At 39.6% G+C, this 15,146-nt stretch overlaps 2 protein-coding genes across 2 annotated transcripts; both read left to right on the top strand.

The window, feature by feature from the left end:
• The first annotated feature begins 248 nt into the window (after nt 1-248).
• Nucleotides 249-6,971, top strand: LOC101485727 (E3 ubiquitin-protein ligase znrf2). The gene is made up of 4 exons (XM_014413195.3): nt 249-1,024; nt 2,459-2,554; nt 3,762-3,867; nt 5,973-6,971. Exons 1-4 carry the CDS (start codon nt 718-720, stop codon nt 6,028-6,030), a joined length of 567 nt encoding a protein of 188 aa, XP_014268681.1. The 5' UTR covers nt 249-717; the 3' UTR covers nt 6,031-6,971.
• A 2,117-nt stretch (nt 6,972-9,088) lies between these two features.
• On the top strand, nt 9,089-13,103 carry txnl4a (thioredoxin-like 4A). The gene is made up of 4 exons (XM_004574347.3): nt 9,089-9,258; nt 9,474-9,653; nt 10,892-10,995; nt 12,591-13,103. Exons 2-4 carry the CDS (start codon nt 9,501-9,503, stop codon nt 12,760-12,762), a joined length of 429 nt encoding a protein of 142 aa, XP_004574404.1. The 5' UTR covers nt 9,089-9,258; nt 9,474-9,500; the 3' UTR covers nt 12,763-13,103.
• Nucleotides 13,104-15,146: the final 2,043 nt, after the last annotated feature.

Raw genomic sequence — 15,146 nt, 5'->3', positions numbered from 1 at the left:
ATCCTGGTAATTCCCCCTTTGACGGCAGGTACTGTACTTCTTATTGGGTCAGTTGTGTGTCACTCAACTTCATGTAATAAATTAAGCTGCTGCAAAGCGTGGCACACAACTTGTGTACAACCTTCATAGAGTAAATAAAAGGAATCACTATCTGTCAAATTGAACAATTGGATGCTTTTACTTTGAAAGAAAACGTACTGTGTTCGGTGGAGTTGATTACGGCTGACAGCGTTGGCTTACCGGAAGAGGAGGGAAATCCCTGCTTATATTTTTCTTTCCAGACACCACAGTTGAACACAAAAACAAACTTGAAACCAGACGAGCTTTGGGGTCAACGCTTGTGCGTGTGTTCTCGGCTAAAGCGAAGAAACACAAACCTTGTTACTTAAGAGATTTTCTCTCTCTCTTTTTTTTTTTTTTAAATACATCTGTTGTTGGAACAAAGGGGGAGGACTTTGAAACGAAGAGGAAAAAGAAAAAAGAACCTTTGGAAAGGAAGTTTTGCGTCAGTGAGTGCGCACTTTACGCACAGTGCGCACTGTGAAACTTTGACATGTTGAATAACCTCGGCTGTATCGCTGCATACTTGTTTGGCTGCATTTCCTTTGTTGTTTTCGACTCTCCGGGGCTCGCTGTGATCATGTGTCGTGGCTAAAAAAAACTTCTTTAAGAAAGAAAAACGCACTGACAAACAAAACCCCTAAAACTTGCGGCAGTATGGGGGCCAAGCAGAGCAGCCCTGTGTTTGACAGCAGAACTCGAGCTTATTCCAGCTCCGATCTTCCATCTGGAAATTCCAGCAGAGGAGAAAGGTTTGCGGGGTTCAGGTACACAAATGGACCCGATGGCCCAAGAATCCGGTTCACAAGTGGAGGGCCAACAAATTCTGGGCTCAACATACCGGCCGGCGGCAACCAGAGCCTCGACGGCACAGATGGTGACGATGAGGGCCAGCTGCCCCCAGAGGGACACCGGCTGCTTATAGGGTCCCTGCCGGCCGAACTGTCCTCACGCCTGCTCGGGGGTAAGGCGCAAATTTATAAAAGTACACCTGGAGAGCCCAGGCCCATTATTGCTCAGTGCACACTTGGATTTTTAATGCACTGATTTCCTCTTTGTACTCGAGGTGCACTTCCGCAGTGTCAGTATAGCTTTAATATCGTTTTATGCAGTGCATTTCGCCTTCTCTGATATTACCACTCATTATTCTAACGATTCTAATCAACATTTAAAATCCTGCAGCACACAACTGCCCACACTGCATATCCGAGCTACGTTATTATGACTTAAATTTCTATTTAATGTAAGGTACCCTATCATTATTTCTCAGTTTCATCTCCAAAGTTGTATGTGTAATTTTGGTGTCAGAGTTACTTATTATTTTTCCATTTGACATGCGATACCTGGCATATGGTTAAGGCCGTCTGATGACTGAGCCCTTTGTTTTGCACTTCTGCACTTTTATTCCAGCCACAGGTGGCTCTGCTGCACCACGCTTTCTTTTTTTCCCTTTTTTTGTTGTTGGGGGGGCTCTTTCTTCTTCTACTGCTTCTTTGTTTTGCAACACCAGCCTGTTTTGTCACTCTGGCTATGAGAGGGAAGAGTAGTGCACTATGTAGGTCAGCAGATAAGAGCTTCCTGCTGGTTACATATTGCTTGACAGAAACACACACTTGCACACACACACACAACAAACTTCCTGAATCCGCAGGTCTTGCTGTTTCTCAACTGAAGGGGTGTCTCACTGGGTCCAACCTGCAACAAAAGCGGGAGTCAAACTAACATAACGTAACATTCAGAGAGCCTTTAAACACCAGTGTTGCTGACAGCTCAAAAGCTGTTTAAGCACAGGTTGAATTGAGTTTTCTAGGTTTTTTGTTAGAGGCCTAAAAAGTTGTGACATGATCTCCATATCCAGCTGTGTTCCTGCCCTCTTCTCTTCCTTTTTCCTTACCGGCATATAATTCCCCCGATGAGGAAATGTAATCATTAATCGCACCATCAATAATCTTCACTCACGAGAACCACATGACTGGAACTCTGCAGGTCTGAGACTTTATCTCAGGCCTGGAGGTAAGCTTATCTAACGTCGAGCGGTTCTTGGCCTATTAATCTTTGTGCAGCTGTGCAGATACAGGGGGTCAGAAGGAAGCAAGCGATCGGCCAATCGCATGTTTTATAGATGCTTTTGCAGTAAAGATCACATCTGTGTTTAAGTGTGCGCTTGCAGTAAGTTTGCAGCGCTGCAGTGACATCTGCAAACTGTGTGAGGTAAGCAGATTGTTAGTTTATGGGAGATTTGAGTTCGTGCAGTCAAAAGGTCCCGTAGGTCACAAGATTAAGCACAAGCCAACAGTCCCACGTCCTGCCATGTGTACATATCAATATGAGGTTATGAGCGGTGCACTGCCACATCAGGGTCCCTTAATGTTTTCTCTTTGCGTTTTTTCCCCTCCAGGCTTCCACTGTCCCGTTTGCTCCAAGTTCATGGCGTCGGATGAAATCGAGAAGCACCTGCTCATGTGTTTCAGCAAGACGCGCCTCACCTACAACAGTAAGACTGAGGGGGAGATTCTGAACGTCTTCAAGACTGTTATTTTGTTGCCCACTGCTAATTATTAAATGAAACTGCACGTGACAAAGCAAGATCATTAAAATTGTGTCCTTAAGTAATGTAGCAATTCTACATTGTAATAAAATGCTGTAGTCGTTTAAGGTCTCAACCTGCTGCACTGATGTACAGCTGTTCTAAAGGTTACTGTAACGGCCCTGGCTTCTGTGGTTACAGCTAACTGATATTTACGGTGGAAACCATGCGTATGGTCGCCTAAAAGCCCACTGAGCTAAACCAGTGCCCCTGTTTTTACCTTTTTAAAATAAATCTTTTTGTACTATAAATATAAGCGCTAGAGCCTGACTGATAAGACTGTCAGACCAATGCCGATATTTGGTGATTTAAAATCCCGATAAATAGGCACACAAAAAGATTTCCATAATATTTGTTGTTTCTTTTGTTTTAAGTTCTTACAAAGACAAAATGACAATGCGATTTAAAAATAATCTTGCTTTATTTTTACAAGTCGCCAATTACTTGTTTTCCCTTGCCCAACGCCTCTCGGATAATTGTCCCGTTTCAAGTATTAGAGTGCCCCCTGGTGGACAACCTATGCCACGCCAACATTCGTAACATGGTTGAAGGGTGTTTCTCCCACGTTGTCTTCAGTTTTTTTTTTTTTCAGTTTCATTTTGCGACAATTATAAATGCTGAGATAATCCTAATGATAGATCGACAAATAGCTAGAATCAAAATATCAATTTTCCTCGAATAAATGTCAAAATATTTTTCAATTTTAGAAATTTAATCATCATGTGATGATTAAATTTTAAAGCTTTATCTTGTTTGTCGTTATTTTTCCTCATTTTTAATTCTGACATTAGAAACCACTGAAATATAATTATTGTAATGGTCATTACTGTGTAAGTAGCAATTTATTGGTGCAAAAAGCTGTAATGTACTGGTGTTTAGTTTTCGCCTCCATTATTAAACTACACCTTCACATTTTCATACAGAGGAACTGGAGAATAAAAAGTGAAATTACATTCAGCCCAAAAAGCAGCACATTTCCGCACAGATGATAGCAGGTATTCTGGTATCAAAGGTTAAACAGATGGTTGTGCGGGATTCGGTGAAGTGAAGATTCGATTTGGTGTGCGAGGCAGCTTTTTGCTCATTTGGTCTGTGTTTGTATTGTCTTTCTCAGAGGACATCCTGTCCAGAGACTCTGGGGAATGTGCCATCTGTTTAGACGAGCTGGAGCAAGGAGACACCATTGCCAGACTGCCTTGCCTCTGCATCTACCATAAAGGGTAGCTAATGTGCACAAACACACACAGATAAACAGAATCAGCTGGAAATACTTTGACTAATGCATACAGTTAATTTTAAACCTGTAGTACGTATATGCACAATATAAATAAACATACCAATTAATGCTCAAAAGGCCATTTGTTGTTGTTGTTGTTGTTGTTGTTAGATGGGAAGATAATAAAGCACTCATGTTTAAACCTATAGACTACATTAATGTAAAGCCAGCTTAGAAAAAAAATACAGAAAGCAGTTTAAAAACAGGCTGTGAAACTTTAATGCATCCTGTAAAATACTGCACCTCTTATTGTCTATGCATTTTCAAAAAACTAAGACATAAGTAGTTACGTAATAGTGGCTAGCAGCCAGTCTAGCAATTTCACCCTGCTTCTAATCTTTAAGATAAGATAGTGTAATCTTAATTTTTCTTTCTTTCTAGCTTTTACCATTACCTGGTCTATTTGATTATATAGCACCGACAAGTTTGAACCTGTCAGATTAAAAGAAAAAGATCCTGTAAATGGAAAGCATTCTTAGTTTTCTCGCAGAAATCATAAAATTATGAAACTATTACTTGCAGCTAGTCTGGTGATATGTAAGGTGCGTTCCTGCACCTATAGTTCGTTCAATCTGATCCAAATCAGTTGATAATTTTGGAAACTTGTAGCTTTTTCCTGTGGTTTGGTTTGTTTTCACAAAGAAAAACTCAAAGCAAACTCTGAACTAAAATACGTCACAACAAAAAGGTCTGGAGCAAGAATAGTAAATACTGGAAGAAGGTGCTGTGTTGTGGTCTTGTGGATAACATGAAGAATTTACATTAATTTCACAGCTAGTTGCTAACCCAAACCCTGCGTTTGTGTATTTTGGACATTTATGGTACCTTGCAGCATCCCAGAATGCAAAACCTACCTGGCTACAAGAAAGCATTTAACTCAAACCTGCAGCATACACCTTGTAGTTTGCTGGGATCACACCATAAACTAACCGCTGTGGAGTTTGTTTGGAGGTGGACCTCCACGGGTCTCAGTGCGGTTGTTTTGGTGTGCGTTGTGTGTGTTCTTTTGTTAGGTTGGACTAAAACCAGGCTAGCTGTTTTTCACTTTTCGAACAAAATGATGCTAACTTGTCACCAACCTTAGCAGAATATCCCTCACTGATCAGTCCGCTTTGGTGGTTTTATAAGCATTTAATGCATTAAAGCATTCAAAAAGCAGATGTTAAAAGGAAACACTATACAAATGTTTTCACTATTTCATATTGACATTTCCTAACAACAGGCTCTTTTCTTTTTAATCTGCATGTTAGCACTTTTCTTAGATGGACACCTATCATCAGCTTTAGAGCTATGTATGTCCCACAGTTAGCATGTAAAGGCTGTAATATGTACAGAGAGATCCTGCTGTTCCCTTTGTTGGTGCAGGTGCTCAGATCAGATCTGGGCTCAAACGTGTACAGAAGGTCGTGAGAAAGCCCCATTCCCAATCAGGAATGGGAATTTAGTTAGTAGTGCTACAGTTTTGTTTAGGAACCTTTAAGCCAGCGAGAGGAATAAACAGTGCCAACAGCGACTGGGTGCTGTCCCCTCTGCAGGCTTTCAGAAGGTGACCAATCGGGAAAACTTTCAGTGAAGTGGGGCCTGAAGGAAGCCTGGGGATAGCATGAGCTGTTCCATGCAGAGGCTGGACTAGGGGGCCGCATAACAATCTGAGATAAGGCCAAGTGTTTTGACTGGGAGCAATGCCAAGATACACTAGAGGAGTCCCAGAATAAAAATGTGGAGTTGAAACAAGCATAATATTTACATTAACCTCATTGGTTCTAAGAACAAGAATTACAGCTTTTCCATATAGATCCTAAAAAATAATAATCAGTGAGAGGAACAAAATGATACACAAGCACATTGGCATAAGTGAATAAGTTCTTCATAATTGTTGTGATAATATTTTATTTTCCATTTTTAACTTAAAAAATATACAAATTAAAATATACATAAAAATATTTTGTTTGTTTTTTTTTACTTCGAGCTGGTTCCATTTGTTGTGTTCACAAACACTAAATATGTTTCCAGCTCCGTTTGAATCAAGCCTCCTTGTTACTGTTGCAGGTGTATAGACGCGTGGTTTGAGGTGAATCGCTCCTGCCCGGAACATCCCAGCGACTAGGAGCTGCAAATGTCCACTACCACAGTACATCACTGGGATCGACTGTGTGCCCTGACCTCATCCCAACACTGTCTTTTCCAGTCACGCATCAGCGCTCCTCAGGGATTATAAGACATTATTGTGTGCAGAGTTTTCACATTGCCTCATGGACTTTGGATATGCCTCCTTAGGTGAAGTGAAATGTTCAAGGAGCCGCACCGGTGGAGTCATTTCAAAATATGTGACATCCCTCGTGTCACCTACTGGCCTAAAGAAGATTCATGAGCTGGGCTGTGTTTTTGATTTGTTTTTTTTTTTTGTTGAGCTGGGCGTGGTTTTTATAGGAGAGGACTTCTAAGACCGACATCTCTTCAGGAGGGACGGAGGCCAACAGACTGTGGAGAGAGACGATGAGAAGGCTGATGTTGTGCAATATGAAAAGCAGCCACAGGGACTGGGGAGGAGAAAAATGTCTTTATCAGCTTTAAGGGATGATTGCAGTGTTGACGTAAGGAAGCAGATTTCAATGTTATTGCAAAATAGGCTGTTGATATTGTTTGGTAAACAATCATGTGTCATAGACCAAGCAGTCTAACGTGAAATAGTTGGACGATTACCACTCGGCCATTTAGAACCACATTACTGTGATTGCGTAGTTTAGTTGTGGGGTTTTTTTTGTTTTGTTTTTTAAAGTTGGGTTGTAACATATCTAATGGTGATTCATGCTCGCTCTCTCTCTTTCTCTCTCTCTCTAAAAGAGTGCCATAATGTGCTGCTATGTGATAGACTGGAAAGTTTTTCTATAACCTTTGAACCTTTTCAGTCAATGTTCTTTCTGTTTGTACTGTGATGAGTTGCACAACAATAAATGTTTTGTCTTTGTGTCTTTTTCCTGCATGAGAACTGTTAATGTACATTTGTGTCTTTACACTCGTCCTCCAATTAAAAAGTCGTATAAAGTGTGAAGTTTGCATTCTTTCCAACCGACAGCTGTACTTACTTACAATCACGCAAAGGTATTACATAACATCTGCAGTTTATCCCGCAAACATTATTTTGTTGTTTTAATTGTTGAGAAAAATTAAAATCTTAATGGCACCATTACTTTTGACAGTAAGTACTAAAACTAGCAGCTTCAAAAATGCAGGGATGATGTGTGATACCTGTTTAGAAGTCAGTGAGCAGAGGCATGAAGAGCCAGGAGTTATTTGTTTGTCTGAGGACTTGCAATCTTTTCATTGGTTACAGAGTGTTTGGTAATGAAATGTATGCGTGCCAGAGAAGGTATTTTCATATGAGGGCAAAGGACAACAAATTAAAATATGACAATACTTGCTGATGATAGTAGTTTACCTCCACCAAGATTAGACAGCTTTAAAACAAAATTTCTAGGAATCCTGAAAGTCTCCTTACGTGAGTCCAAAAAACGAATCCACATACTACTGTATGCATGTATACCTCTATCTATCGATCTAAGTTCAATCAAACACATTCGGTGAGTTAATGGTTTATACTTGTGTTACAATCAACTTTTGGATACATTTTCAAGGAGGAGCATTTGATATGATGTAATAAAGTAGATAAAATGCAGCTGTGCCTTAGTCACATTAAACAGTAACCAAATGTAATGTTACTATAATAATAAAAATTAAATCTAATAAAATGTTATCAACTATGAAACATAAACACCTTTTCACAGCCCATGTGTAAAATGAAAGGACCAAAATAGATCCCAAAGGTTGATTCTGTTCATCTGGACGTAGAGTTTTCAGTGGGAGAAACATTTCGTCACTCATCCAAGTGACTTCTTCAGTCTCAGCTCTCTATCAACTCTCTACTCATGGCCATTGATCAGTGGTCTTTGATCAGTAGTTGTTTGCATATTAATGATCAAGGAACTGACCTCCCACCCATTGTCCCTTCAGTGGTGCTAGTTTCAGTTGTTATACAATGAACTGTTTATAAGATTGGGGAATCCTGCAGTCAGCTGAGATTGAAGAAGTTACTTGGATGAGTGATGAAATGTTTCTCCCACTGAAAACGCTACGTCCAGATACACAGAATCAGCCTTTGGGATTTACTTACCCAGATGATTGAGCATGCATCAAGATATCAAGATAAGACCAAAATAGATGGGAACAAGTTTCAGTAATTAGCCCACAGTACTATGTCATTCTCAAACCTTTATAGAGATGTTTCACTGGGTAAATCACCTTAAATGAAGCTCATCTGAACCTTATTTGTCTGAAAGTACTTTTGTGCAGGGACCTGTAACTGTGTAATGTTTTTCACTGCAACCACAGTATAAACCTGTCTTCTACAATCACTGGTAAAGACCAAAAGTTCTTCCAGATGGGGCGGGGCTATAGGAGTGGGGTGGCTCTGACTTATCTGAAATTTGTTTGCTCCTCTTCTTCACACACATTCATTACTTAAGTAGAAATACAGATAGTTGTATTTAAAGATGCTCTAGTAAATATTAACATACTCATTCAATGTCCTTACTCAAAAGTTTAAAAAAAAAGTACAGGCTCTGAAAGGTACTCTAAACAAAAATAAAAAGTAGCTCTCTGTATTTTTGACAACTAATTAAAACTCATGTTATATTATTATTCTTTTTTTTTTTTTTTTTAAACTTAACAAAGGCAGTAAAAATGTGGCTGTATTTGCTGTTGTCTAAATTGTAGATGGGTGACTTTGGCTACATCGAGGTTTGGCAGGTGTGGAAACCCTAAAATTACCTGAAAAGAAAGACGTAGAAACAAGTGACAAGTTGTCTCGGATTGGATTTTCTGAATTCCTATGACTCCCACACCCCACCAACCCCCTGTGCCACCCCATTAAAAAAAGAATCCCGGAAATGCCCCTGCTTCCAGTTAATATTAAGAAAATTCTTCCATGTTGCAGCTGGAAAGGAAAGATTTCCTGAAATCTGATTTTGGAAGTCTCATAAATGAAAATCAGAGGTTACCTAAAGTATAGGGTCTAAACTATAGGGTCAGGACGTCTTACAGTATAATTCACTAAGGAAAAACTTAAAATCTGGCTGCATCTGACTAAAACGTACACACGGACGTGACGTAAACACGTCTGGCGCTGAATTGATGACGCCACGCGCCTAGAAGCGAACCTTCTGCGACAAAGTACACAGCGGCTGTATTATTCAACAAAGTTTCTCTTTCTTAGAGTTGCGAATTGCGTTTTTACCACATACGTGGCCCAATAACACGGATTTATTTACATTTTTAGGTAAGTGTTTCCGAATTTTGTTCACTTCTTTTCATGCAGGGCTCACTATTTCTCCTTCCAGATTTTTCCTTGCTAACCTCAACCCAGACTGCCCCGTTAGCAGCAGGCTTACTGCCTGTTATGACTAACACGAACAAACGCAGAGGTTTTATTGGATGTAATTTATAATATATTACACATTTGCTACTGTTGTAATGAAACGTATTTATTTGCAGCTTAGGAATCAACAACTTTGGATCAACATGTCGTACATGCTACCACATCTCCACAACGGCTGGCAGGTCGACCAAGCCATCCTGTCTGAGGAGGACCGAGTCCTGGTTATCCGTTTCGGACACGATTGGGACCCGACATGTATGAAGATGGACGAAGTTCTTTACAGCATCGCGGAAAAGGTCTGAGTAGTTTAAAAAGGCCACTGTTTGCTAGCTTATGTTTCTTATCTGAACTCCTGTAGAGGGCGCTATTTGTGGGGGTTTAATGTAATATTACCTGAGTGTTAAGCTGATAAAATTTAATATACTTTAAGGTCAATACGTGGACTATTTTACCATTTATTGTAACATTTAAATAAGACATAAAAACTTACAAATTGAAAATATATGCTCAGCATCTTTGGTGGGGTCTTATTCTGGGATGTAGTGATTTTTCTATCCTGCAAATAATCATTCTAAATGCAAGTCTTTCTCTTACTGTTAATTTCAACTTAAGAGGTGAAATTTTGTAGAGCCTATAATTTATACAAATGTAATGCTGGCACTCCCCCCCCCCCCCCCCCCCCCCCCCTCTCCTGAGTCGTCTTTGTTTTGGTAATTTTGTTTGTTTTCATGGTTCAGGTTTTTCCCAAGTCTTTGAGTTTCAGCAAGTTACCTCCAGTAATTTGCTGGTATATGTTAGTCAGTGTGGCAACAGTTTTTATTCTTTCACTTGTAAACTCAAAACCCGGAGGGAAAAGTAGCCATAAAAGACAGTGTGACTTTATTAATTACTCAGTTCAGAGAGCCAACTTCACCCATGTTTCTGGGTCACTCCTTGAGAGCAGTGTTATGGATACAACAAGTCAAGAAGAGGGGAAAAAAGTGCACTTAGCTACATTTTCGCTATGATAACTGCAGTGTCAGTGCAGTTTGATTCAATATTACTGAATTCTCCCATAGATTAAATTTAGTTTTGTTTTGGTTTTTTTGGCCTTTTAGCCTTTAATGGATAGAGACAGATCGCTAGACAGGAAAGTGGACATGCAGCAAAGGGCCACAGGTCAGACTGGAACCCAGGCCTGCTGCTATCTGGCCACAGGCCTGCTTACCAACAGAGCTAAACCGGCGCCCCTGTTTAGTATTTATTTATTTATTTAAACCCACCCAGATTTTTTTTTCTTTGAGACTTTTTAATGCCTCTTAAAGGGGCCCGGAGGCTCCGTACTACATTGACTGGTCATGGAAGATTATTGCTGATTGTACAACCAAGGCTTTTGCTAGAGGATTTGGCTCTGAGGTAGCAATTTGTTGATGATTTTCCAGATGTAACCTTGCTACCCATAAGAGCAACACTTTTCTTCATTTTTTTTTTTTGTGTGTGTCTGTATTTACTTTGTTTTTCTGAACTCATGGTTTTTATATCTGTGCCTTGACAGGTTAAGAATTTTGCAGTCATTTACCTGGTGGACATCACGGAAGTACCAGATTTCAACAAGATGTACGAGTTGTACGACCCCTGCACTGTCATGTTCTTCTTCAGGTGAGGCTGTCAGTGCCAGCTCTGCATTCTGTCACTGTTGTTGTTATTTAGTAGACTGGCATTGCTGAAAGGCACTCAGGTTATTAATTATTAAAGCTAATCAGATTAACAAAACTGCAAAATCTTTTTTTCTTGATAAGTGAGTGCAGTCATTATCCTTACATAAATGAAGTGTACAATCCACTTCTTTCAACACTAAAAGTGCTCAGCTGTGCTCTCCTGGACTCTGCTTCACATCAACCTCACAACACATTAAATAAACAGACCAGAAGACTCTACTAGAAAGGTATGAGGGTGCGTGGGGGAAAACACCAGATACTGATATTTTAATAAAGAAGTTAACATACTCTGGGAATACTTTGAACAAGAGGACACATCTCATGCATGACGGTCCCGAGAAAACTTAACCGAAACACTGGACACGCTTATCTTAACGCAGCTGTCCCCGCAGAACAAGCAATCACTTTTTGATTGTAAGGCGACAAGGTACCTGATGGGAGGCAACCTTTATGCAAACAGTTGCTGTTCGACTTGAATGAGCAGTCACACTCTGAGAGATTGCCGTATGTTTGTAAATACGTGCTGTCTAATTTGTAAATGCAGACAGGTTGCCAGCATGTTGCCATCAGTTTGAATGAGTCTTTGGCTACGTCCACACGTACCCGGGTATTTTTGAAGACGCAGATTTTTCTATGCGTTTGCACCTTTCGTCCACACGTAAACGCCGTTTTCGGTCACTGAAATCGGAGATTTTTTAAAATTCCAGCCAGGGTGGATATTTTTGAAAACTCAGTTTTTGCATTTACGTGTGGACGAGAAAAACGGAGAAAACGCAGCGTCAAAGGTGTGCGCCTTTTTTGACGTCACACTGTGCGCCACGTTATTGTTTCGGTGAAATGAATTTCTACAATACTGTTACTGGTAATTCTACTCTCTGCAGTGTTTAAATGCTTACATATACACACAGTTACTGTCCCTCCACACATACGACTCGGTTCTGCTTCTATGCCCCAGCTTTGTTTACTTTTTCCCACCGAGGCTTCTAGACTTCTGATTGGCCAACATTTCTACACGGTCAGGAATATATCGCCACCTGTTGCTTTGGCATGTTCATAGCAGCGTTTTCCTTCATTTCTGCCTTTATGTGTGGACGGGATTATTTTTTAAAACGAAAACGGAAAATCTCCGTTTTCAAAAATACCCGTGTACGTGTGGACGTAGCCTTTGTCAAAAGCTGAAGGCAAGTCGACTCACCTGGCTGCCAGCTGGTTGTATTCCTATAGTTTATGCTCTGATCATCATCAGGAGCATCATCTATCAGCAGTCTTCCTCATGATTGTGATTGGCTGTATCAAACTAGACAGATGGACAGTTATTTGTTTTTGACTGAAGACCATAATTATAAAAATTAAAAGAAGAACACTCGTAATAATTCACATTATGTCACTGAAATTTCAAAAGGAAAAAAAACAACAACTTCAATTTTTAGTTTTAATCTGTTTTCCACATTAGAACACAGATAGAAACCCAGTTTTTAGTATTTAAATGTGATTTAAAGGAACTTGACATCAAACTTCATTTCATCCCATTTTCAGGAACAAACACATCATGATTGATTTGGGCACCGGTAACAACAACAAGATCAACTGGACAATGGAGGACAAGCAGGAGATGATAGACATTATTGAAACTGTGTATCGAGGAGCAAGAAAAGGCCGAGGTCTGGTAGTGTCTCCCAAGGATTACTCTACAAAATACAGATATTAATTCTTCTTTTACTTCTCTTCTCCTTTTTGTTGGAGTTCTCTTTTTTTTCCATCCCTGCTGTTTTGGACAGAGACTACAAATTTCAGAAGTCGAGGATTTTCTTTTTCAGTATTTTCTTTTTGCCAGTGAAAGAGGACGATATTGTTGTTATTGGTTGTGTATTTGTTACTTTGTGCCATTTGGGGTTTTTGTGTGTGGGTATCAGTTTAACTCGGTTCCTTAATGAACTGATTATTGTGCTTTTTTAAAATTTTCTTGTGTGAAATGAACTGAACAGATCACACACAGTGTACACGGCCCATATATTTAAAAGTTGTAATAAACCTGGATTTTTACTGAGATTTTTTTCCTGAGTAAAGTTTCTGTGGCTGGTAAAGTTTATTTATTTTATGCTTTTTTTCTTCCTGTAAGGAGGACCACAGCCACACAGTGGCTGCAAGATGGGTAGAGACAAATGAGCTTCTAAGTAATGTGTTGATAGCTTGTTGAATGGCTTTGAGTTAGATTTTGTCTAATTAGAGTTTTAGCTCTGATGACCACGCTAGACGGAGAACAGGAATTTAAAAAATGCCTAAGGAGCTTGGAGCTTTTCTTTCCAAGCTCCTTACACTACGATGACCTGGATGACTGAGAACCTTCACAGACAAAAAAAACTACGTTTTTCTGTGTCCTCATGTTGAAATCTAATCTCAGTATTTCCCGACCTAGTTGGGTCCACAGGCAATAAACACATAAGTAAATAGTTGAATATCTAACTATTTTAATTCAAACAATTAAAATATAAAGTGCAGATTTTCAATTTTAACACAGTGTTTGACAGATAAGCTGAGCTGAAGATCCAACCTATAGACCTAAAATACAATTCCCTGATGTCTCCACTAGATGGAGCCAGAGCTATTTGGAAGAAGACTGCATCGTTATAACGTTACAGGTTCCAGCCTTACTGCTGAACATTGGTCAAGTGTGCTGTCACAATGACCTAATTCCAATTGTCCCGGCACCCTCCCATTCAGTAACTAGTGTAACTCCGTGTGGATGCCCACTTGGAGCTGCAGTAGTGCCTCGTTTAAGGGATAAGGGTTTAAATGCAAGCTCTGGGACCGCTTTGTCCTCACACAGGAACAGGAGCTTCCACTCAGCACCTGCAGCTAATTCTACTGCTGTCAGATGGATGTGTTAACATAGTCCTTCATCTGCTGTGCTTCACTTTCATTCATCATTTACAAAAATCCGACTTGTCTTTAATCTTTCTTGTTATTAGTATTTATAACAACAATAAGGCAAATAAGAGATTAATTTTTTAGCACAATACAGAATTTCACTAAGTATTCCTCTTATTACTGAAATAGATCATTTGAAATAATCATAACTCAAACGAATGGGGCCAACATCCAGGCATACAAACTTAAATAAAAGATAAGACTTCTTGCTCACTTTCACAGTTTAAATGATTAAAATTTAACTACTTAACTAAAATATTACCAGACAGCAGCACGGCAAACAAGTGCTCCGTGTGTACACGTCACAAGGATAAAAACTAAATTATGCACATTTTACAAACACTAAACAGGATAAATCAAATTATCAAGCCACATGTAAAAATACATAAATAAAAAATAAACACTATTGCTTACACGAGCTAGAAAGATTACAATATACAGGAAATCGCTGTAGTTTCTGTCAGTTTGATCACATTTTTTCCATTTTGCTTCACATCTGTAGAAAAGTTGGTTTGATGTAATAAAAAAAACAAAGAGACGAAACTATAATAACCCTGGGACATGTTCACACACTGAACTGTTTATGAGTGTGATGTCCTGTGGGAAGAAGCATTTCTTGTGTCAGCCTGTTTCGGAGCTCTTTAGCGCCTGCCAGACGGGAGAAATTCACATAAGTTCTGGACAGAGTGTGAAGTGTCTGGGATGGAAAAATAACCCTCAGAGGAGTCCTGGTTACTGTTATATCTCTGCATTTACATTTTAAACCAAAGTATATACATTTTAACACAATTAAAGCTTAGATGGATAATACTTCTGTTAGAAAAACAACAACACTTATAGGTCTTCATAGTTGCAAACTCCCGAAACATCAAGGGTAAGAAAATGAAACCAGGGTTTGAATCTTCCACAGTCTTTGGTTTTAATCTCTATGCAGCATTTAAAGAAAAGGGGGGAAAGAGAGCGGTGAGGAGTTTGAGAATAAGAGAATCTCATTAGTATCCTTCAGCTGTCAGCTCCATGTTTTACAGCTCCTTCCGGTTGGACACCGCACACCAAACGGGAGTCCAATTTGCCGAGTGACAGACGAGGTGAAAGGAGACAAACTCCGTCTCTCTCCGTCTGTTTCGTTTTACGTGAGCGTGTTTGGACCGGAGACACAAAGAA

This window comes from Maylandia zebra, linkage group LG22, assembly GCF_041146795.1.
Source record: "Maylandia zebra isolate NMK-2024a linkage group LG22, Mzebra_GT3a, whole genome shotgun sequence".
NCBI lineage: Eukaryota > Metazoa > Chordata > Actinopteri > Cichliformes > Cichlidae > Maylandia > Maylandia zebra.
The sequence above is the reverse complement of the archived record's forward strand: the minus strand, read 5'-3'. Positions and strand labels throughout refer to the sequence as shown.